This window comes from Andrena cerasifolii, chromosome 5 (genome assembly GCF_050908995.1).
Source record: "Andrena cerasifolii isolate SP2316 chromosome 5, iyAndCera1_principal, whole genome shotgun sequence".
In the NCBI taxonomy this organism is placed as follows: Eukaryota; Metazoa; Arthropoda; class Insecta; order Hymenoptera; family Andrenidae; genus Andrena; species Andrena cerasifolii.
Genome location: NC_135122.1, coordinates 17,321,739 through 17,344,472, shown reverse-complemented (window position 1 = coordinate 17,344,472; position 22,734 = coordinate 17,321,739). Strand labels below are relative to the sequence as shown.

Here is a 22,734-nt window from a genome sequence, read left to right as displayed (position 1 = left end):
CACGTTTCAGAACATCGTGTACGCCTACTTCCTGGCATTGCGTAATTCCGCAAGCTACCAACTCTGTTCCGTGGTGCAAAAAGACTAGTGCTCGAGAGGCATTCTTCCAACCCTTTATACTCGAGTTGGTAAGAAAGTTTCTCTGTGATATCTCTTCTTCTTCTTCTTCTTCTTCTTCTTCTTCTTCTTCATCATCATCATCTTCTTCTTCTTCTTCTTCTCTTCTCTTCTTATCATTCCTGACCCACTAAAAGTTTCTTCAAAGAATTTCAACGATTCGTTCTAAATTTACATGGGTTGAAAGGCAAAAATAATCAAAAGATTGAGCTAAAAGTACTAAGCCGTTTATTTATGAAAGAGCGAGGATTTGGGTGAAAAGCAGGCTTTGGCTTTGAAGGAGCTATCAGAGAGAACTTGTGCTGGAGACTTTGGCCTGGCAAAGCACGCGCGATGTTGGAACAGTGATAAATAAACGTATTTAAGCGCGTTCCAGATTATTTTAAGAAGCTTAACCAGCAAGGTCTGCTTCACTTTATTTCAACGTCAATTACACTGTAGAACTTACAGAAATCTAAGCTATATTCCTTAAAAACATAAAGATAGTTTTCTTAATCCCACTTGAATTTAAATAATACCAACAGTCATATTAAATATCATATTACACACTAATATTACCATTAATCTAATTTTGAAATTATCAATCACTGGATACGATACACAATTAAAAGAAATAAGCAATCTCAGCCAACCCTTTCAAAAGTATTCTCGTCCCCCTTCAATTTCCAAAATTCCGCTTTATTTGCAAAAAAAATTAATTTCGAATTACGCTACGCTGCACGCAGAGCAAACAATAAAAGTGCAGTGCCTCGCCTGTGGGTAACATAAAAAGAAACACCGAACATCTTTGTCTGTGAGAAACAGATCGTGTTCAGTGGCCGCCATCGTGCAGAATCGCTGGTCGCTTCCACGTTTCGAAACACAGAACGCACTGTGCAGTTTTAGCGCCGTTTCATCGGCTGTTCCAGCAGCCGGTTTCGCCGCGATTTCATCAACGTGGCATTGATTACACGCACTCTCGTGCGCTCCAAATGGTTTTGATACGACGGCAGTCTGCATTTATGGACGCACCTGAAACGAAAATAGTCCCCTCATCGAGATATCCTTACAGACACCGAGCGTTTAATATTCAGCGTTACGAAACATTAGGTAAGCGACTGGATCGAAGCGCCGTTCGTACTCGAATGTTCTCGTTACACCTCAATAAAGAATTCTGAAAAATCTTGGGAGAAGACAGGCTGAGCGAACGTTGGATGTCTGGGTATTCTCAGATAGTTTTAGGTGTTAGTTTTAAAATGTGACGTGGTTGATTAAAAATGGTTGCTAGATCGAAGATATTTTACTATCGATTATTGCGAAAACGAAACTTCGTGTAAAAAAAATTGCGATACCTATTTTAGACTTACTATTCCATAGAGAATCGTCAAAGAAAACTTTTAACACTTTGAGTGTGACGAAGTACCGTTTCGAGGCAGTTTTTGGCCTTTTTGAGCAATTACTTCTGCTAGGAAATAAATAATAATAATTGAATTCGAATTTCTATTCTAGTAATACTCTCACAACGATCTAACAGAGAATATAGAATTTTAAATTTAAAACATTCGGCGTGAAAGCACGTCGACGCCACACAAGGTGTTGTCTACCAGAAGGCAAACAGAAACCAAGCCATCCGACAGTTTGGTTTCCGATCTATCGATTACGCAGCTGCCCGCAATGGCGGGAAAAGTGGCGAGATCGACGGCATCCCCGACAGATGTAAATTCTCGTTTATGGCTCGACACGCCGCTTATCTTTATTACAAAGTATAATACTGGCTGCTTCCGGCCTATTAGCGAGTAGACTGCTGGAAGGTAACGAGGGATTTCGAATTGAAAACAGCGCAGCAGGCCCGAGGCTCCATCGCGAGTCGACACTTCTATCCGTTTAATGACGTTCCCCAGATCAGTGCCATAACAACCAACAATTTATCGGCTAATAAATCGGGGACTGGTGAGGCGTCAGTGGCTGGTCGTTGCTGCCATCGAAACTGCTGATTATTTGCGGTCGGGGATCTAACTCTTTCTGTTACATCATAATGCGAACCCTCGAGGTGGATCGTACGCTTCTGCTTTATCCTTCGACTGGCCAAGTGCAATTTAGCCAGGTGATTTCAGTTACCTGTCTCGTGGCACGCAACGACGTCTATTTGAAGAGGACCCTTGTTTCTGTTTAGGGATGTCTTGCGTCGTGTATGGAGAATTCGATTTTAATATTATACTGACCGAAGGGATTGCAAGTACTCGAGTTTGGAGGGGTAGTCTAAGGTCAGGGAAGAAATAATGAAACATGTGGAAGAAGTGAAGAATATAAAGTGTGGTCAATTATTTAGGGTTTTTGCTGAACCTTTTAATTTTCAGGATGGGTGCGGTAATCGTAGGATAACTAGAAACTTACACTAGAACTTTTCATGATATATTTTTATCGATTTATAATTAATCTATAGGTACTCAAAAAATGTAACACATTATGTGTTACTTATACGTTCGGTTAGATATTTGTCAACAATTAATATTGTTGTTGATGACAAATATCTAACCGAACGTACAACACACAATGTGTTACATTTTTTTAATACCTGTAGATTAATTATTATAAATCGATGAAAATATATCATGAAAAGTTCTAGTGTAAACAGATTATCCAAATATTATTATTTATTATTTCACTCTTTTTAGAAGACTGTGTTTTATGTTTTTATTGTTAAGTTTTGCTTACATCTTCATGGGTTATTTTAAAAAAATTTATTTTATTTTTTATTTCACTTTTTTTAGAGGATTGTGTTTAGTAGCCCACGCAATATTGTAGCTTTACAAGGGTTGGAACGTCTTAGAAAGATTTATATTCTTTAGAATATAATTAATTAATCGAAAATCTTGAGCTAACGGATCCCTCTATAAACTACACTTTTGTATTCTATTAGGATGGTTCCCCAGAAAAGGAAGAATATACATTTTATTCTTCAAAATCCCCTTACACTTGCACCTTCCACCATTGTCCTAAAAAATGTTGCTTCATATGTGAAAACTTTATACATACTACAAATTCCAACATAGATATACTTTGTCACAAAGAATCACCCACTTCACTACAGTAACACGACCACTGCGCCACCCTGTGCTGCACTCAGCTTCCAAGCTGGCGACTCCATCAAACCACACGATCCATTTATCCCCCCCCACCCCAATAATTACTATTTTCAATCGAACGGTCGATTCACTTTCTCCCCCGCCCACGCCAAGCCGCTCTTATCTCCATTATCAGCGGGCTTCGTTAGTGACTCGACAGAAGCGTGCTGTAATTGAACCGCGAAGTTAATAAAGGACCGGGCACGGAGTTATCGGTTTAAAGGATGACGGATATTAGTCACGATTAAGCGGCGTCACAGCCAGCTTCCAGCTGATCCCTGGCGCATTGTAACGAGAGTGATTATTTATTTATCTGCAACCGCGTGGCTGAATGCCGTGCAGGATTAGAGACGTTGGATCATTATTTATGCTTTAGCCACGGGTAAGCACGAGCCGAGCTGGCCCGTCACGGCTGCCTGAATTAATCACGTGTCACTTGCACGCTGTACCCGCAGTAACGAGCCCTTAACTTTCTCCCCTCCGCCTCACCTCCGCCCCTCTTCCCTCCACGCACATGATTAAGACTTCCCTGTAACTGTATCCCGGACTTCATGCCGTCTGACAGGCGTGTTGCGAAACGTTATTGCAACCGTGATACGAAATGAAATGCGCCGGTGCTTTCCACCTTTATTTTGCTGACAGTCCAGTTTTTACGCTCCCGCGCGATAAATGCCGCAGTGGCCAAGAATTCCTCTGCAGGATGAGCGTGCTGCTTGTTTCAGGGTCTAGTTATCCTTGTACAAGATGCTGAAAGGAAAATAATTATTTACGATTCAGAGGGGATAGGATTCATTGTTGAATTGAGGGAAAATTAAGTGACGCAGACCGAGGGTTGGGGGTGGTTCTGCTAGGCTCGGGGGTTTGTTTGCTCTTTCAGGAATGGGAGGAGTATTGCAGTATTGTAACGTAAGGTGGTGTAATTGAAAAATACATGCAATTATGTGTAGGGTGTGTATGGATACTTTGCGCGTCTGTTCTGTCTGATTAATAGCAGGTACGTTCTACTGCCAACGATAAATCAGTCTTAACGATTCTAGAGCCTCACCTTTGAATCCAATGCAGTTTCGCTTTAACTTTTTAGTATATTTGTGTACACTTTGGACTTGTAACGTAACGTGTGTTAGATTGCAGGACTAATTAATGATGTACTTCGTGTAATACGTAGATATTAAGCGTGGAATATTTTTCTATCGAATTTCAATAATCTAGGAAGAAAAACGATGCATAATAAGAAATTTTAATATGTAACAGCTAGGTGAACATATTTTCGATAATTATTTTTCCCCTTCACACCCTTAGCTATCTTCGTCAACTAAAAATATTTGCAATCTTCTTCTTACACATTACGATATTAATAATAATTCCAGAAACGTTTCAACAAAACCATCGTTATATATTAATATAAACGACGAACTTTTACACAAATATTAACAGTGTGTCACGCGAGTCTACACGTTAAAAATGAGAGAAACAGAAATCCCCCTATTTATTTCCTCTTAACGATCAGTTTATATCCCCGACACCGCTCAGAGTATATTATTTCACAGGGTATGTTAATTTACAATTCCACCCATTGGATGGCCGCTGCAAACGCGGCCGACAACACGGGAATCGTCGTATTTACGAGGCGTTGCCTCTTAATTTATGTTTACACATAGAGGGAATAATTAGTCGGGTAGCTAATTTCCACAAAGTGTCCATTAATAACGTTTAGCATATTATTAACTGGCATAAAGTTTGCTGGGAACACGTTGCGTCATAAGTTATTCGTATCGGGAGCGGGTACAAGGAAGACGATGTTAGCTGTTGCCGCGTATAACGACATTGCTGCTTGTTAAACTAATAAATTTAACCGGTCGACGTGGCGGGACAAGTCGCGTTGTAATTGCGAAACTGTCGCCACGCTTTTTCCACCGGGCTTCGCGCACCGCGGCGGTATTCCGGCTTTTCTATTTTGTTAACGATTATTAGCGATATGACGATAATTTATCGCCCGCTGGCCGCTCGTGCATCTGACTTAACGATATTTTCATCTGGGGTATTCATCATGCCCCAGCCACGGCAACACCGCCGCCATGTTTAACGATGGAAATCACTCTTCTACGCAGGCGTTGAAATCACTGCCAAAGTCACCTCGCTTGGGGCAATTGAGGGATGAAAGGTATCAGGGGCGAAAACGCTACTGTGTATTTTATGGGATGGCATTCTACGTGTTCTGATGTGTAATTGAAGGGGTTACGCACCCTTCACAAGTCGGGAAATAGAGTCATTTTTATGATTTTTTTTTCATATAAAGAAACGTCATATTGAAAAATCAAGATATACACCTTGTTGTGTATAAATTAAGCTGTATTTCCTTAAAAAAGAATTTTGATATCTTAAGAAATTGTGCCGCAGCAACACATTCTTCCAAGGCCTCTTCATAGTTACAGCATTTGCGGTACCAAAAATATCTCAGAGATTACTGGACCGATTTGAATAAAATTTTGCACGAATATTCTTAAGACTATAATCTAGTAATGTTTATGTCGTTTCAGATGTAATAACTGTGACAGTACTTGAAAATTAGCTTTACATCAGCTACGAGAAATTAATTCTCCTACGTAAATTACCTCGAATATCAGTTACGAAATTCTGTAAAGCTTATTTTATGCCATTAGCGTGGAATTAATTGTTATCGTGAAAGGTATTGAAAAATACAAGTAACTAATCTTTAGAGAAACTAAGATCTTTTAATGAATTTAAGGCTAAAGTGATAATGAAAATACAAACAAGAGAATTAGACTAGGTCTTTATTTCAGTAGTTATATTATGTTTCGATGTAAGAAATGCAGCTACCATTTATTTGCTCGACGCGTGACTTTAGATTGATTTTGAAGCAAGCAGTAGTTGCTCGAGACGTATGGCTGCGTCTTAAAAATTCCTCATTGAATAATCCTTTTCTCTCCGTCCCGAGGCAACAGCCGTGAAAGTGCCAACGAAGGTTTACATCGTTTGAATACAATACGATATTCCGTCTGGACGGCATCGCTAATTGCGAAATGCGATCGATCGTGCATCAATAAACGCCTAGTCGTGCATGACTTGGATCTAGATCTAACAGATATCACCACTACACATGTACATCCATACATTATTCTCTAGAAACTCTCGTAACGCAATTCATGGCTCTAACCAAATCAGAAATATTCCTCCATGACCTCGTAGCTTGAAAATATCATAAAAAAATATTAAGATTAAATAAACTGCACAAACTAGTTGTTCATTGCTCCATTTTAGCACGAAGATATAAAATCTAGGTAATGCATTTGGTAGGCTCAGATCGAGGAAATAGTTGTGCCACCTTAGCATTCCTGAAATTCTGGAAATCAGAGGACAATGTTGTTTCTCAAATGTTTGCAGGATGTCGGTGCAATCTTATTGGCTCGATAACCACTGCCTGCGATATCGTGACAGGGCAGTGTCAATGTAAGCCCCATGTGACTGGCAGACAGTGCGACCAATGCACGGTGAGTAAACTGAATTAAAAGTAAATCATATTTTCATATTAACTTTATTGAAAGGATTTAATCATATTGATCTAATTTAAAATACGTAAAAATTTATTTAGTTGAAAGAAAATTTTACTGAATAAACTTGAAGCAGCGTGGACAGTCTGAACAGCCAGTGTTACTATTTTCATACAAAATATTGTATTTAATTTGTATACTTCTATAGTGATTATTTCATCCTCATTTCTTTCTTTCTGTTCTCTTAGAGTGACTTCTGGGGTTTGGTAGCAGGAACAGGATGTACTCCTTGCGGATGTGATCCCATAGGGTCTCATAATTCTTCTTGCCACGAAAATACAGGGCAATGTTACTGTAAAACAGGAGTCGGCAGTACACGCTGCGACACCTGTTTGCCTGGACATTATGGATACTCTGCAAACGGATGCCAAGGTAGAGAATTCAAATATCTTGTGATTATATTATTATTAATATATTTCATTTATCCATGCTCGTGTTAGAATTACTCATTGCCTTGATATCAACGTGTTTAAATTAAATACTATTGTTGCTAATACGGGTGTAAAAAGTATAAATTTTCCCGTGTTCATAAACGGATATAAACATTGGGGTAAGTCAGACCCCACCTCGCCAGTTAAGGGTTAAACGTATCGCAAAATCGTCTTATTCTTGCAGTTTGCGACGAATGCGTGCGGCCAGGTCACATTTGCGACCCCGACACAGGTCGCTGCGTGTGTCCAAACTTGACTTTCGGTGAACACTGCGACAGATGCAGGCCAGGCTCCTGGGATCTGGTACGAGGCGTTGGTTGCAGACCTTGCGCTTGCACCCTCGGCTCCACGAGGCCCCATTGCGATCTTCAGGGCCAGTGCCCTTGCAGAATAGGCTACGATGGACTTCGATGCGAGAAGTGTGCCAACGGCTACTACGGTTACCCGAGGTGTCGCCCCTGCAGCTGCAGCTTCGCGGGTACCTTGGACTGCGACGAGGGGGTCTGCGAGTGCGACGACGCGGGACAGTGTCCTTGCAAGGTAGTGAAGAGTTATTATTATTTCGCTGATAAGGTTACACCTTGCGCGTGCGATACGATAAATGGGGGTATTTAATAAGGGAGAAGAAACTTGAAATAGAGGCAGAAAATTTGGTGGGCAGTGCTAAAGCTAATTATAAATATCATTTACATAATCTATGTAAATGATATTTGAAGGATAGAAAAATTCATAAAATTTATACAATTTACAAAATTGTTGTACAGGTTTGTAGTGGTAGCAATTTGAGTAATTGCATCACAAAAATGATAAAGGGCTGTAGTACATAGAATCCAGTTAATTTGAAGTGGAATGGATACTTGATAAGATTTTTAATAATTTTAAGTGAAACCTTAAAGTCAGTCGTTGATTCACACTCAGCTAACGTGTCTTCCAAGAGCCTCTTCGCGTAATACATGACTGGTATTTCAAGCATCGTGGATTGGTATTAAAAATTGTAAGAAAGAAAGAAAGTTGAGTCGCGTAAGAAAGTTGTAATTGTGTATCCTCGATTTAGGAACACGCGACTGGGAAGCAATGTAACCAATGCAAAGAAGGTACTTTTGGTCTCGCTGTGGACAATCCGAAAGGTTGCACCGAGTGCTTCTGCTTTGGAAGAGCGACGTCCTGTCGACAGGCTGGTCTCAGTTGGGGACAGCGTAGACTAACGGGGTCTAGAGCCCTTTATTTTAATGACACGAGCAACGATATAGTGGTAAGTGTCAAAATTAAGTTAAGATGATGGAAAATATATAAAAGGTAATCCCAAGATCACTTTCGAAAAATGAATAAACAAATGTTTGTTTGTGCATAAAAAATGACAGAAGAAAGCCTTTTTAAATTTCCTCTAATCAGCCATCATTCAACAATTACTGTATCTAGAAATATCCAGTTTACAGCAGCAATGATATTAATTCCCATTTTTATTTCAACCACAAAATGCACGATGAAATAGAGACAGTGTTATTTTCCTTCACAGGTCTCCAAATTTAGGTCCCAAATATTTTTAACCCCCGTTAACGATGGCTTAAACGTGACCAATGGGCTTTCCACAATCCCCGATGTCGAGGGCGACGTCACGATACCATCGAACTTGTATTACAATTATCCACTTTACTGGATGCTACCCGAGCCATTCCTTGGCGACAAGGTAATTTCAAGCAAAACAAACAGAAACGTTTTCGTACTTGTGCTTTACCAAAGATAAAATTTTACGACGCCTAAAAACCAACGAAAAAACACACACACACACACACAAGCGTTTGCGCGTAGATAAAGAATGACATCGCGTAACTTATAATTCAAGGTCGTTTCCTACGGAGGATTTTTAAGATTTACAACTTTGACAGAAGGTGGAATACCTCTGAGATCGACTCTCCAATACCCAGTCGTCCAGTTGCAAGGGAACGCTAAGATTGTCTTGGAATATTATTTGCCTTTGCCTGTGAATAACAATCATTATGAAATCAGGTACTACTTAAGCAGATACTTTCAGTAGATATTTGAATATATAGAATTAATGTTACTTTGCACGTTTGGTTACGAGGAAGTGGCAGCTTCATTTCCTTACTCCTTTTTCTCCGTTTTAGGTTTCACGAGTCTTTGTGGCAGCTGCAAAATAGGCCTGATTACAAGGTCACCAGGGAAGTGCTCATGGTTGCGTTGCAAAACTTGCAGCACATTCTCGTGAAAGCTTCCGATAATGCTGAATTTACAAAGACAGTGTACGTGAAATTTTGCACGCTCCATTTTTTAGTACACTTCGTTGCTCACTACTTAGCAGACGATTACTGAATAACAATTTTAATTAAGATTCAGTGAGATACGAGTAAAGGGATATATCTATTAAATTCAACGAGTATGTAAAGAAATTCGAAAAATATTGTGCAACTAAAAAAAGAGTGATTCTATATCTCAAAATAAATTTATCCATTTAAAGCTCATAATTTAACACATAATTTGTTCAATCAAAATTTCTAATAAAATTGAAGGAGACACTCGTAATAATAATCTACACCAAAATTTTTACACGAATCTCCTTTAGCTAACTTGGTCAAATCCACTTTATTATTATCTATTTATGCTTTAGTCAACGTTTAGCAAAAATCGGTGCGTAACACCTCATCTAATGTGGACCTAACATTTTTTTAAATAATTCTTTTTGTTCGGCACTGTGTCTGAATGGCATCTAATTACATGAAATTCCAGTTTAGTTGAAGCATCGATGGACGCCGCGGTTCTAACACCCACGCATACGCCGTTCTTTGCAACTGGCGTTGAGATCTGCGAATGTCCACCGGAATACAACAGCACATCCTGCCAGGACCCGAGTATCGGGTACTACAGGTGGTACAAGAACACAACGGTCACCTCGACGATCGTTATCGATCTTGTTGGACAAGCAAGACAGTGCCAGTGCAACGGAAGATCGGACATCTGCGACAGGGAAACGGGATATTGCCTGGTGAGCACCTTAAGTACTGTACTTGTCACTTCTTTCCTTCACGATCCTGTAATTTTATTCAAAATTGCTCCGTGATAGCTGCTTCACCAGGTAGACTGTATAGAAAGTTCTTTTTGCGATATATATTGGGGGAGGTAATATGAGTTTATATCGAGACGAATAGAGATCAATTTGTAGAGGTTTAAGAATTTGTATTACAAAGAGCGCGAAGTTGGAGATATTTAATTTTTTAAATTGTAAAATATTATAGATATAGATAACGATTTTTAAGGATTATAGATCTCTGATTTTAGCAAAATTTGGGTGCTCTTTTACTACTGTGGTAGTCGAAATTTAAACGTTATCATCTGTGAGGCATGAATTTGAAACTTATAGAGGTACTCCTCTAAATTTTGTATAATTTCTAATTAAATTTCCAAGTAGTATTTTTTTCTTAATCTTCTCTATTCTCGTTCTTTCCTGTTATCACATAATTTTCGTTCATCTTGTATAAAAATTACAATGAAATTTACGATATCACTACATCGCAATGAAAGTAAAATACAATTTACCGTGTACTTAAAAAAGAAAGCCTGCTATAGTGAAATTTGAAATGATCATTGCAGAGTTGTCGCGGAAATACCGCGGGTCCGAGGTGCGACGTTTGCGCAGAGAGCTTCTACGGCCATCCAGAATTCAGTGGCTGCAAGCCATGCCCTTGCCCCCAAGCAGATAAGAGATTTTCGAACACCTGTATGGTCCGTACTGATACTGAGCCCATATGCGTTTGTAAACCTGGTCTGTACTTTCAACATATTACAAAGTATTTCCCCATAAATGAATCAGCAACCATGAATCCATAGAAGAAAACATTAAATATCCAAAAAATACAATAATCAAAATCTAAATAGTACTCTAAAAAGTAATCTAATTAATACACTTCTAATAGACTATTTTCCTAAAAAAACACATGTCTAATTTGATGTGTTGCTACTGATGTCACACGAGATTCTCGATTAACCCTCGCTATGTGAATGACGGGTCCATTTTGACCCACCCTAACTTCTAAACTAGATTTACTCACCTAAGTATACGCCCACCGCATACGTATACCATATTTTACGTATTTCAGCAACGTTAAATTCAGAATTACTTGATTAATACAGTTTAGAAATACTCAATGAAATTTGTTAGAAGAATGGAACCAGATAAGCCTCAATTTCACAGAAAATTAGTTGAATCTATGCATAATATATTAAAGAATATTCACTTACTGTACTTACGTTTGTATAAAAAATTAAATATTGAATTTGTGCGAATATTTTTTTCCACGATCTTTGCTACTTCCACGGATAATAATACTTTTAAATAAATAAAGAGAAACTTTTCAATTGAATGCATCCCAAACAGAAGTATATTAATCAAGGTTTATATTAATTTGAATTAGAATTGTGATTTCTCACTTTGAAGCCGATTTAATTTGAAAAAGTATGTTACACGTGAGACGAACCAATACTTTTGTGAGTAACTATATATGTGTTACTCATTATTAGTACTACTTCTTTTGGGCGATAAGAATTTTAATCACACCAAGCTCAGAGTCTAATGTAAGAACTAATTCTAACGTGCGCACTAATGAAATGGGTTAAAATGGACCGTGAATTCAATGTGCAGTCTCTCTATTCATTCTGCAATGGTTAAAGATGATGGTAGCTTGATGTGTCCACAGGCTACACTGGCAGAACATGCGAAAGATGCTCTCATGGGTACTATGGGCTTCCCCATCTCCCTGATGGCAAGTGTATACCCTGCGATTGCAATCCTGCTGGAAGCTCCAGCGACGAATGCGACACGGAAACAGGACAATGCAGGTGCAAGCCTGGATCCACGGGAAGAGATTGCTCCCAATGCACCGCCTATCGACATGTCTATATAAATAACGTGTGCATGTGTAAGTAATGAATATGGAAAGGTATCTTCTATGTTGTTTTGATTTGATTCGGCTCACTATTAATATATTTTACGATATGTGGAAAAGCTTAGAAGTTTTAAAAAAAGGATTCCTTACTTTAATATCATGTAATTGTATAATATAGGGCCAGAATTATATGATACAAACATAATTGTATTATTAGGTAATTATATAATTATGGTGTACCTCAGCAGAGAAGGCAATTATGTTGGAAAATTGACTAGATATGTGTTCATATCAGTTAAGGAAGCAATTCAATTTAGCCTGATTATATTACAGTATAAATAGCAGGAAATCTTAAAATATAAATAGCAGGAAGCCTTACTTATTGGCTTCCCTTCGTATTTACATATTTCATTAGGGAGAAATGAAACCATAAAGAATTCAACACATCCACTTTTCGAGTAAAATACTAAACCTTTTGTATTTGTGTAAATCAACACTGTGTGCTATCTAATACATTTCTTTACTCACTACTCTGTTAGAGAAGTCACTTGTTGGTCAACGATAATAATACATATATGCCAAATTTTAAGTTCAAATTCTTCAATTTAATTTCGATTAAAAGTTCGATGAATCTAAACGATAAAATCGAAGCAGTACAGTGTTTTAGACGTATATTGAATCTTGCGTTACGTTTCCTTAGCTTGCGATGATAATTGCACCGGGGTGTTGCTCGACACCGTGGATATGCTGTCCCACGAACTGGCAGAAGGCACCAGTCACATTGCTAATGGTTACATTCCTCCACCGTGGGAGGATTTGTCCTATATCGACAGGAACGCTACCGCATTCATCGAGGAGCTAGAGCTTCAGAATAAACTGAAACAGAGGATGCAAAGTGTCCCGTGGCACGAGCACAGGAAACTCCTGAAACAGGCGGAGTCGTCGCTCAGAACTGTGCGTATCTCTGTGAAGTTATGAGAAATAATTCCAACATTTGCATATTATTGATATATGTACGACATTACCTACATTTAATTCTACTTAGAATTTGATTTGTAAAAAAATTAAATTCTCATTGTACCCTCCTAGGCGAACCAACGCGCGAAGCATGGAAGTACATTGAAAACGAAAAGCAACGATTTGAAAAATAACATATTCAGCGCGGAGATCGAAATGGGCAATTTGAGAAAGTATATCGAAGGTACTTGTTTGTGAACAGAGTCTGTATAAATCTTGAAGGATTCGGAGGAATGTTTTACGGATACGATGTTGCATATTTTTAGACACGGTCCTCCAACTGACTCAATATAGCAATGACAGCAGAAGGGTGGAGATCAAGAAAGCTTTGAAAATGGCGAAGATGATTTTTAACAGCCTGAAATCTGTAAATTTGACGAGGAAGACGATGGAGATTGAAAATTTCCTTGAGTTAGTATTTTTATTAATTTCCCCGTCTAATGTGAAGAGATACTAATTATTAATTACTTGACTATTCATGATATAGTTTTATTTAATTACCAATACTTTTTAAATTCTATACTTTCTGAGTGATATTTCACTGCCATTCCTAAAACTACATTTTTGCAAACGCATATTTTATTCAGAAACGTTTATAAAATTTATAAAAAAAAATATACAGGGATGTCGCTGAATACACCGACTGGCTAAACTCTTTATACGACCCGACGGAACCATTGGCGGTCGCTCAAGACGACGCTGAAGAATACTCCGTGAAGCTGAACGACATGAGAAACGTGATAGAAGACACGATGGAAACACTTTTCACTTATGACGGTTTATATAACAGTATAAATCAGACACTAGCGCAAGCTAGAGGCCACTGCAACAAGATTAACGAGCTAAGGAGTGAGGTCAACGCGTCCGTCAGCGAGGGCGAGAAACTGAATGAAGAAACGCGCGGCTTCGTCATTGACATGCAAAATAATATCCAAGTACGTACCTAATTCAAACATTTTCTTACGACAGTAACAAATCTAACTTAAACATTCTCAGAAAAACAACAAAATATTGTTTGAAGTATAAATAAAGTTTAGTCGAGGATACTCGTTATCTTTGCACAATACCTTTTATTAGTAATATTTATGCCTAATGTCTTAATTATTTTAAAATCTTCGTAATAGGCCTTAACTACTGTAGCATATAACTGAATACAGATAAAATTCGCTTTTTTCTTTTCGACTGTTTAAAATGTAGTATTTCTTCTTTTAATTTACAATTTATAAGAAATTAATATTATACGTTCGTGGAAGAATATTCTTGTGATAGAAGCGTGTATTGAATTACAGGATCTTCCCGAACTACAACGCAAATTAACGTACTGGTTTGACAAACTAACTATGAAGGAAGAGTTATTGTATAGATTGAATTATGAGTATAATGACACATATGTGGTACCAGCCATTGGACACGCCAGGAATCTGACGAACTACGTCGATCAGTATGTCAAGTACGTAAGGAAATTGATAATTTTTTAAAAGGAAATTGTTAATTTTGGAAAAGTAGTTAATTTGAGAAAAGTAAATTGTTAAGTTTGGAAAAGTAAATTGTCAATGTTGTAAAAGTAAATTGGTAATTTTGGAAAAAGAAATTACTTTATAAATTCTGTAGGAAAGGAAGAAAAATGATATCTAGTACTAATCAAATAGCCAAGTGGCCTTAATCAATACTTGGTACGATACAAAGTGATTTAAAGCAAACAAATTAAAACCGTTAACAGTCGCTTGAATAGTTCACATTACGCTCAAAACTAAATAGCATTCTGAAATGTGCGTCAAACTGGAATCAGTAGATGGCACTTGAAATAAGGGGAACAGCCTCGCTTTATTTAACGTTAACGCCGTCACTTTCTATTGTTGACGATCAATGGCTCGATAAACTGCAACTCGACGTTTCTGCCGTGCAGCCTGTTTTCTGAGACGAGAAACATCGCAGCCAGCCCATTGAAGGCCAGTCAAGCGTACAAGAATATCGTTGACAGCATCACAATGGCGAACATCACAGCCCTGGCAGCTAAAGATATTACCGAAGACACGTACCGCAAGGTAGGTAGACGCCGGTCGAGGCATTTAAATGCAGAAAAGCGCGGGTAAACACGCTTTACTCTATAGAGTGTCCCATTTATCACGACCACCTTAACAAATCACCATCCTCGCTGTCGGTCGTTTCAAATTTCGCCCTCAAAGGAAGACAAATTGTCCAATCATTCCATTAGCCTTAACACGTGGAATACTCTTTTTCTTTATTAATATTTACTGTGTACACGAACGGCGTTAATATTCTTCATCATCGACAGCTCGGAAATTACTTTAACATTAAAATCGATTCGTTAGATATTTCCTGGCGGTCCAAAGTCTAAATCGCTCTTGGACGACGCGGAAGACACCTCCATGGCGTCCTCCAAGCAATGGGACAGCTCCAAGAAGCATGGGAAAGTGGTTCAGAAGACAAACGCCGAACTGAGCCTTCAAAAGCAAGCCGTGATAGTTCTGAAGAACACTTTGAATGCCACTGGGATCAGAGACAACGAAGTTAACGTGAAGTTGCAGAACTTGCAGGACGATAGCAAGAAGTGTAAGTAAAGAATTTTCGTGTTCAGGTTTGTGTTTAGTGATGGAATAATCATAGACAGTGCAATTAAGATACAAATGATCAATTCACTAAATATCATCTTATTGTTTTGTACCCAGTACGCGAAGGTGTCCAGGACCTGTTGGAGGACAACGAACTGGTATTGGATGCCACGAAGGACAATCAAAGGCTGATCGATGATTACAAAGAAGGAATCGAGAACCAATTGAAACCGAAATTGAACGAATTAAAACGGGAAGGTGACTCGAAAGTCAGCCTGGCCAGCGAGAAATGTGAGTATTTTAATATCCTCAGATCTTTTAACAATCAATCTTATTTATTACGAAATGAAATGGTTTTAGTGACGGATGCACTGAGTAATATAAAGAAAGCGGACGCGAAGTTGATAAGCTTGTCGAGCGCTGCCGTGAAAAGAAAGAACGCTTTTGACAAATGGAACGACACTTTGGCTTCAAAGTTGCAGAATCTCAAAGACAAGATCGCAGAGGCCAGAAACACCGCGGACGGGGTAATGGCAATGTTTTCTCTCAACCCCTAGCTTTCTTAACCCTTTTAACGCTATGAACCCACATACGCGTTTGGTCAGTGCAGACAGTTGTGCGGGGAACGCCCCTGGGCGTTCAGCGAGTGTGCTTGATAAATAGGATTGGACCATTCCCGCACACGGAGTGCGCTGATCGTTTGAATCTGAACGCTGAGAGAATTAAAGCTAAAACGTCATGAAAAGTAGATTGGTTATGTTAAACGGAATCTGAAGTAAAGTTGGCTTTTTGGTGTGTTCCTCAGATCCGCGTTTCTTTGAAGTCAGCCGAAGGGAAGCAGTGCATCCGATCCTACAGACCGTCCACGTTACAACCAACGTCCACGAACACGATCGTCATGACGTTTTCGCTACCGAAAGGGCGGAAAGAGGGTGCCTTGTTTTATCTACCCAGTAGTATAAACGTAAGTGTGCAAGGTGAATTGTTTTTTACAATCGTAGCATTGAGTGAGTTTACCATGGAAGATTCGTCGAATAACGACCGATCAGTATCGTTAAATCAGCACTCAGATGGGTGGAATTATTATAGAGCTGTAAATATTTGAATAGAAGAACTGTTTGAATCATTCGAACAATTTAGAATACGAATAATTTATTCGATTATTGGGATTTTGAGTATTCGAATAATATTCGAATATTCGAATTATTTGAATCTCAAATTCGGATTCTGAGTATTCGAATTATTTGAATCTCAAATTCGAATTCTGAGTATTCGAATTATTTAAATCTCAAATTCGAATTCTGAGTATTCGAATTATTTGAAACTCAAATTTGAATTCTCAGTATTCGAATTATTTGAATTTTAAATTCGAATTCTGAGTAGTCAAATATTCGAATTATTTGAATCTCAAATTCGAATTCTGACTATTCGAATATTCGAATTATTTGAAACTGAAATTCGAATTTTACTGGTACTCCAATATTTGAATTATTCGTAACAGCCCTAGTTGACTATCCAAAAATTCTAAAAAATCCCATGCTGTCGAAGCCTCAGTGATGCAAACCCAAGTTAACATTGCAGAATAAAGTATACATATATATTGCGGGTACATAATTCATTTCTTTTACACAGGATGACTTCATTGCTTTGGAGATCATCGACAAGAGAGTGCGATTCGTGTGGAACGTTGGCGGTGGCACAGGAGTCCTTATTCACCCCCAAGTGATCGAGGGCGGTGATGTTCAAGACGATAGATCCTGGTACCGCGTTGAAGCTGAAAGGTACAGCTTTCGTAATCAGCCGATATATTAATCAGAAACATTTTACGTCCAATGTTGTACGAAGCTTTGTGTCGCAGAACAATGCAGGATTGATACACTTAGATTATATAGAGCGGGACGTTGATGATTTCATTGCAGAGTTCGCCACGTAGGTAAACTTTACGTGCGGAAACAGTCGTCGATGTCCGGTGGATACCCACCAGTTGTGAACTCAACAGACTCGGAATATGGGCGTTTCGACATCACGACGTCGGATCGTGTCTGGATTGGAGGCATACCTAGGTCCCTGCGTAGAAGAACGGAGCTGAACGCGACTAACGGGCTTCCTGGCTGCGTGCACCAAATTATTCTGGATGGAAAACCGATAGGGCTTTGGAATTTCATCACCACTGCGCCGGACATGGCTTGCAGGGCGTGCGTCGAAGGGTAATTATAAGGAGTCTATAAATATTGCTTAAAATTGATGAAGATAAAATAGTGATCCGTGAAAAAAATACTATCATGGCCTACTGTCCTTGCAAAACTATCACGATCTTCAAAATTCAGATTGAAGTTCTTCAAGAAAATATATTTCTTCTTTAAATTCTACGAGATTCTAAACTTAATGCAAAAGTCAGTGCTAAAACTATTTTTCTGAGTACATAATATTATGTACATAGTACTTAGATAAGCTTCTTGATTCTAAGTTTTTTTACTGCTTCCTTCGATTCCCTTTTACGTATTCCTTACTCACTTCAATTTTGAATGAACCCAGAAAGGCACTGTTTAAGACAAATTTCATAGTATGTTCTTTTTATTTTAACATTGCAGGGTGGAAGATGCCAGGGATGACATCGCTTACAGCTTCAATGGAGAAGGCTACGCGGTCAGGAAGAGAGTTTCTTCAGGACCGTACAACAAATACACATTCGGAGTGTCGATTAACTTCAGGACTTACGATGAGAATGCTTTGCTGTTCCTGGCTATTAACCCAAAGAACGTATGAATATTTCATTCATCATTTATTTCCGACTGTCTTATTTAGTTTGAGTGATCCCAACCCTTAAACACATTGTAGTATTTCATTCACTAATAATGATAAATGTTTAATGTTTACAATGCACTAACGTTTCAATTCTGGATAAAGATTTGCTCTAAATATCAGTCTCGATAGAAACATTTTTCTTTCATTGCTTCTCCATTATTTGAAGTATTTTCTCAAAAAATTGGGTCGCAAATATTAATTCTTTTAAAATTTCAAATCTAATTCGTAATAAATTAATAGAACATTCATGTACCCGTCGAATACAATTGAATTTTTATTTGTCGTTTATAATAGAACCAGCATATCATAATATTCCTGCGGGAAGGAAAAGTGATCCTGCATGTTGGTTACGGCGGCAACGTCAGCATGGAGATGTCCTCGAAGCACAAGTACAATACAGGGAACTGGACCAAAGTGGACGCGTTTAGGCAGTACCTGCTACGCAAGAACATCGAGAAGTGCAGCTTGAGCGTCGGAGGGGAGGCGGACAAAAGGATCGGAGCACCTACGCCTCAGCCCAAAAAAGAAGACATTCCTGATTTCGCGCAGGCTAAATATTATATAGGAGGCGTACCACCGAGTTTCCGCGCGGAGGAGTTAATGTTGCCCTCTCAGGTCTCTTTCCTCGGCTGCATGTCCAATATCGTCATCCACGAGGGCTACGATCCAATGGCAGAACAGTATTATGGCGTTGAGCCCACTTGTGGAAGTAAGGTAAGTAAATTAAGAGTAACATATATTTTAATTGTGGAATAAAGGTAGCAACAAGGAATGATAGACAGCAGAATCAAATATAGATTTTAGCTAACGATTCAATTATTTTTGTAAGTGTAGGAATGTAGGTCACTATAAATTTATTTTCTTTTTTACAAGTACGACAGCATCGATTTCACGAATAAGGCAGCCACTCACAATCGCACTAAATTCATAATAAGAAAATTGAGATTAAAAAATTGAGAAGTGCTTAATTTCTATTTTCGAAATAGTAACTATTCAATATTATGTTCAATATTAGAATTTTCTATTTAGTAAGTAGTGGTACCTACATATACATATGTTTATAACACAAGGGGCCCACAGCGGCGTGGCTATTGATGCACGCCTGACCATATACTGTGCATTACTACTTGCCCGTCTTAACTAGTACAGAACCACTGTACAAGAACAACCGAAAAGAAATGCGTTTCATGCTACTTACATATATTATTTGCTCACTATGGCCTGGCTATAATAATCACCCTGGATACTCATTTCCCTTGTCAAAAAGAGGATTAAAATTATTGAGGGTCATAATACCTAGTAACTCGAAAATAATCAAGCCCTCCAATAAAATTTCCTGAATTAGCCTACAAGATTCTCAGTTACGCGACACTTATTTCCAACTTGATGCAAAGATAGAAACTGATGCGTATGAATCTTCCCCAAAACAGCCATTAAGGATAGTAGGATTCTACGGCGACGGGTACCTGGAGCACACAGGGCACACCCTGCGAAAAATAAACTCCGTGGTGAGCTTCTCCTTCAGAACAATGCAGGAGACAGCTATGCTCCTTCTTTCAACATTCGAAGGGCAAGAGGAGCGGATGAATAACATACGTCACGGGAATGAAGAATCAAATGTACGTGGGACATTACCAGATTGCAATTGTTTCAACAATCATACTAAATAAAATGCATAAAATCTATTTTCCTAAACCTAAAATTCATATTTTCAACTTGTAATTTTATTCTCTTCGTGCCTCCAGAGAGACAATTATTACTCAGTGTGCATAATCAATGGGCAAGTGCAAGCGCGCTTAAATGCTGGAAGAGGGGAGCTCGTTTTACAATCGAACGACACCTTTAACGACGGGAGGTATCACTCGGTAACAATTATTAAAAGAAGAAAGGACGTCGAGTTGCGGATAGACGACGCTTATCAGAGCACAGGAAGATTGCCAACCAGCGCGGCTATCAGAGCTCCCGAAGGAAGCGGGGGCTTGTTCTTCGGAAGCTTGCCAGTGCTCATTAACAATACCAAAATGGTTGCTACGTCCACTCCGTTATACGGGGCGATCAAAGACGCGATATTTAACGACGAGTAAGTTCATTAAATAATATCTCCAGTAACTTTGTTAACATTTCTGCCTTTCGCGAATGGATATTAATTACCAAGAGGATCTCCTCTGTTCAGGATCATCCGATTCGACGAAGTTGTCAGTTTCGACCACGCGCTGATTGGTCGTCCAGGGCCAAGCATGGGAAAAGATCCTCCGACATATACACCGTCAGCGTCGTTATCAAGAGGGATGTCCACCCAGCCGGAGGGATGTCAGAAAGTACCATACTACTCCTTGGAACCGGGCGCTTTGAAGTTCGGCGACAAGCCAAACAGCCACACGCAGCTTTATCTGAATTTTAAAAAATTCTGGGAGAAGAAATACGCGATAGAATTTGACTTCAGGACGTATTATCCAAACGGCCTGCTGTTTATTACTCCGGTATGTGCATACAATGCAAACAAGTGTTTTCTGGCACTCTAAAGTTGGCACAGAAATTGAAGAGTATGTAGAAAATACTGCAAGTGCCAAAAATCCATTATTTTCCCTTAATTCTGGCACTTACAGTGCTTTCTACAAGGACTCTTCAATCGTGTAACGATTGAAATATTTGAAGCACAAATCTGTATCTTTTTGTTTCGTGCTGCAGGGCCTCAGACCGAAGAACTACCTCATGGTGGTCATACGGGATGGACAGCTTCTCCTTCTGGTGAAGAGCAAGCAAAAGAAAGAGATCCTGTTCAAGACACCATTTAACGACGGCAACTGGCACCATGTCGTGATCAGCCATGACGAAAGGAAGTTAACACTGCTGGTGGACACCCAAACACCACGCACGATTAAAGTGCCCCGGAAAATTGGGCTGGCCTCCATGATGTATATCGGGGGCCTTCCCGAGAGCGGCACACCTATACCAGAACAAGTTGTGGTTAAATTGGAGACATTAAAGGGGTGCATCAGGGGGTTGAGGGTGAATGGGAACGTGTACGATATGGTGGGTTCCACGAGCCGGGCTTACCAAGTGGGCCAATGCTTCCCCAACGTCGAAAGCGGAGCTTATTTCCAAGATGATGCATACGCCATATACAGTAAGTTGGAAACTTTACATTAGGGGTGGTTTTCTCGATGCGTTGATACTCCTCGAAACCCAAGAAAGTTTCGAGTTTCGAGAATTCGAAAATCTGCACTTTAAATACGGAAAAGTACAAAATTAATGAAGAAGGAATCGTTCGCAGCGTGCTTCGAGAATTTGTACATTGTTATATTTTTGTTGGTACTTTCATTAACTGTGGTTAATAGAGATTTATGCAAAAATTCTGTTGATCTCTTACAACTTACGAATTTAAAAATTATCTTCAAACCACCCCTACTTTATATTATATCGTCAGACTCAACACCTCTGTGAACAACTGCTCATTTCAAGTAAAAACTTGAACTTCCAAAGGAATCATTTGGGAGAGGGACTCAGAATCTATCTTAAATACCATTTTAACGGAAGTGAGAAATTTTTTCTATCCCCAGAAAGAAACTTCGAGTTAGGCGCCGTACTGGAGCTCCAGCTGGAATTTAGAACGTCAGAATTGTCAGGCGTCCTACTGTCGATAACAGCACCTGGCAATTCACCCTCGTTATCGCTGGAGCTGAATAATGGCAAAGTGATCATGTCAGGGGACCTGGGGGACAACAATCCCCTGTACGTGGAGCAACGTTTCACTAGTCCATACACGATTTGCGACAACCGATGGCACAGAATCCAAGCGGTGTACAATGAGGAGGAGTTGGCACTGAAAGTTGACGAGATGGACCAAAAATACGGCCTTCCAGTCAATGCCAATTACCACATAATGGATTCTACAGTCTCTGGACCCCTGTACATTGGTGGCCTGCCAGGTAAAAAGAAATCACTTAGCATCGCTTATCTATCTTCAGTGGCGGATTTAAGAAAAAAGGCCCAGGTGGCAAAAGTTCTGAGGGGCCCATTTTTTCGGGAAAATGAAGAGGTAGTTTACTAGAAACGAGCCAAGTGTAGTAGTACGAAAGAAAATGTAGTGTTTGGATATCTATACCTACTCATAATTTTTTGGGGGCCTTCTGGACAGGGGCCCAGGAGGCAATTGCTCATCAGCCGCCTTGTTAAATCCGCCACTGTCTATCTTCACACCTTTGGCTAAGAAATATACA

At 39.2% G+C, this 22,734-nt stretch overlaps 1 protein-coding gene across 3 annotated transcripts in view; it reads left to right on the top strand.

The window, feature by feature from the left end:
* Positions 1 to 22,734, top strand: part of Wb (wing blister) — a 190,548-nt gene that overhangs the window by 165,784 nt on the left and 2,030 nt on the right. For all 3 annotated transcript variants that reach the window (XM_076811987.1, XM_076811986.1, XM_076811988.1), the window contains 29 exons: positions 6,624 to 6,730; positions 6,979 to 7,162; positions 7,406 to 7,761; positions 8,276 to 8,473; positions 8,738 to 8,908; positions 9,065 to 9,228; positions 9,348 to 9,482; positions 9,967 to 10,222; positions 10,828 to 10,999; positions 11,931 to 12,152; positions 12,820 to 13,073; positions 13,209 to 13,320; positions 13,403 to 13,547; positions 13,759 to 14,071; positions 14,426 to 14,586; positions 15,043 to 15,181; positions 15,470 to 15,710; positions 15,827 to 16,000; positions 16,070 to 16,236; positions 16,515 to 16,673; positions 17,342 to 17,490; positions 17,629 to 17,916; positions 18,301 to 18,469; positions 18,809 to 19,228; positions 19,945 to 20,133; positions 20,260 to 20,594; positions 20,688 to 20,994; positions 21,203 to 21,641; positions 22,075 to 22,443. In XM_076811987.1, the coding sequence (XP_076668102.1) occupies positions 6,624 to 6,730; positions 6,979 to 7,162; positions 7,406 to 7,761; positions 8,276 to 8,473; positions 8,738 to 8,908; positions 9,065 to 9,228; positions 9,348 to 9,482; positions 9,967 to 10,222; positions 10,828 to 10,999; positions 11,931 to 12,152; positions 12,820 to 13,073; positions 13,209 to 13,320; positions 13,403 to 13,547; positions 13,759 to 14,071; positions 14,426 to 14,586; positions 15,043 to 15,181; positions 15,470 to 15,710; positions 15,827 to 16,000; positions 16,070 to 16,236; positions 16,515 to 16,673; positions 17,342 to 17,490; positions 17,629 to 17,916; positions 18,301 to 18,469; positions 18,809 to 19,228; positions 19,945 to 20,133; positions 20,260 to 20,594; positions 20,688 to 20,994; positions 21,203 to 21,641; positions 22,075 to 22,443 (6,495 nt within the window). The remainder of the gene's footprint in view (positions 1 to 6,623; positions 6,731 to 6,978; positions 7,163 to 7,405; positions 7,762 to 8,275; positions 8,474 to 8,737; positions 8,909 to 9,064; positions 9,229 to 9,347; positions 9,483 to 9,966; positions 10,223 to 10,827; positions 11,000 to 11,930; positions 12,153 to 12,819; positions 13,074 to 13,208; positions 13,321 to 13,402; positions 13,548 to 13,758; positions 14,072 to 14,425; positions 14,587 to 15,042; positions 15,182 to 15,469; positions 15,711 to 15,826; positions 16,001 to 16,069; positions 16,237 to 16,514; positions 16,674 to 17,341; positions 17,491 to 17,628; positions 17,917 to 18,300; positions 18,470 to 18,808; positions 19,229 to 19,944; positions 20,134 to 20,259; positions 20,595 to 20,687; positions 20,995 to 21,202; positions 21,642 to 22,074; positions 22,444 to 22,734) is intronic.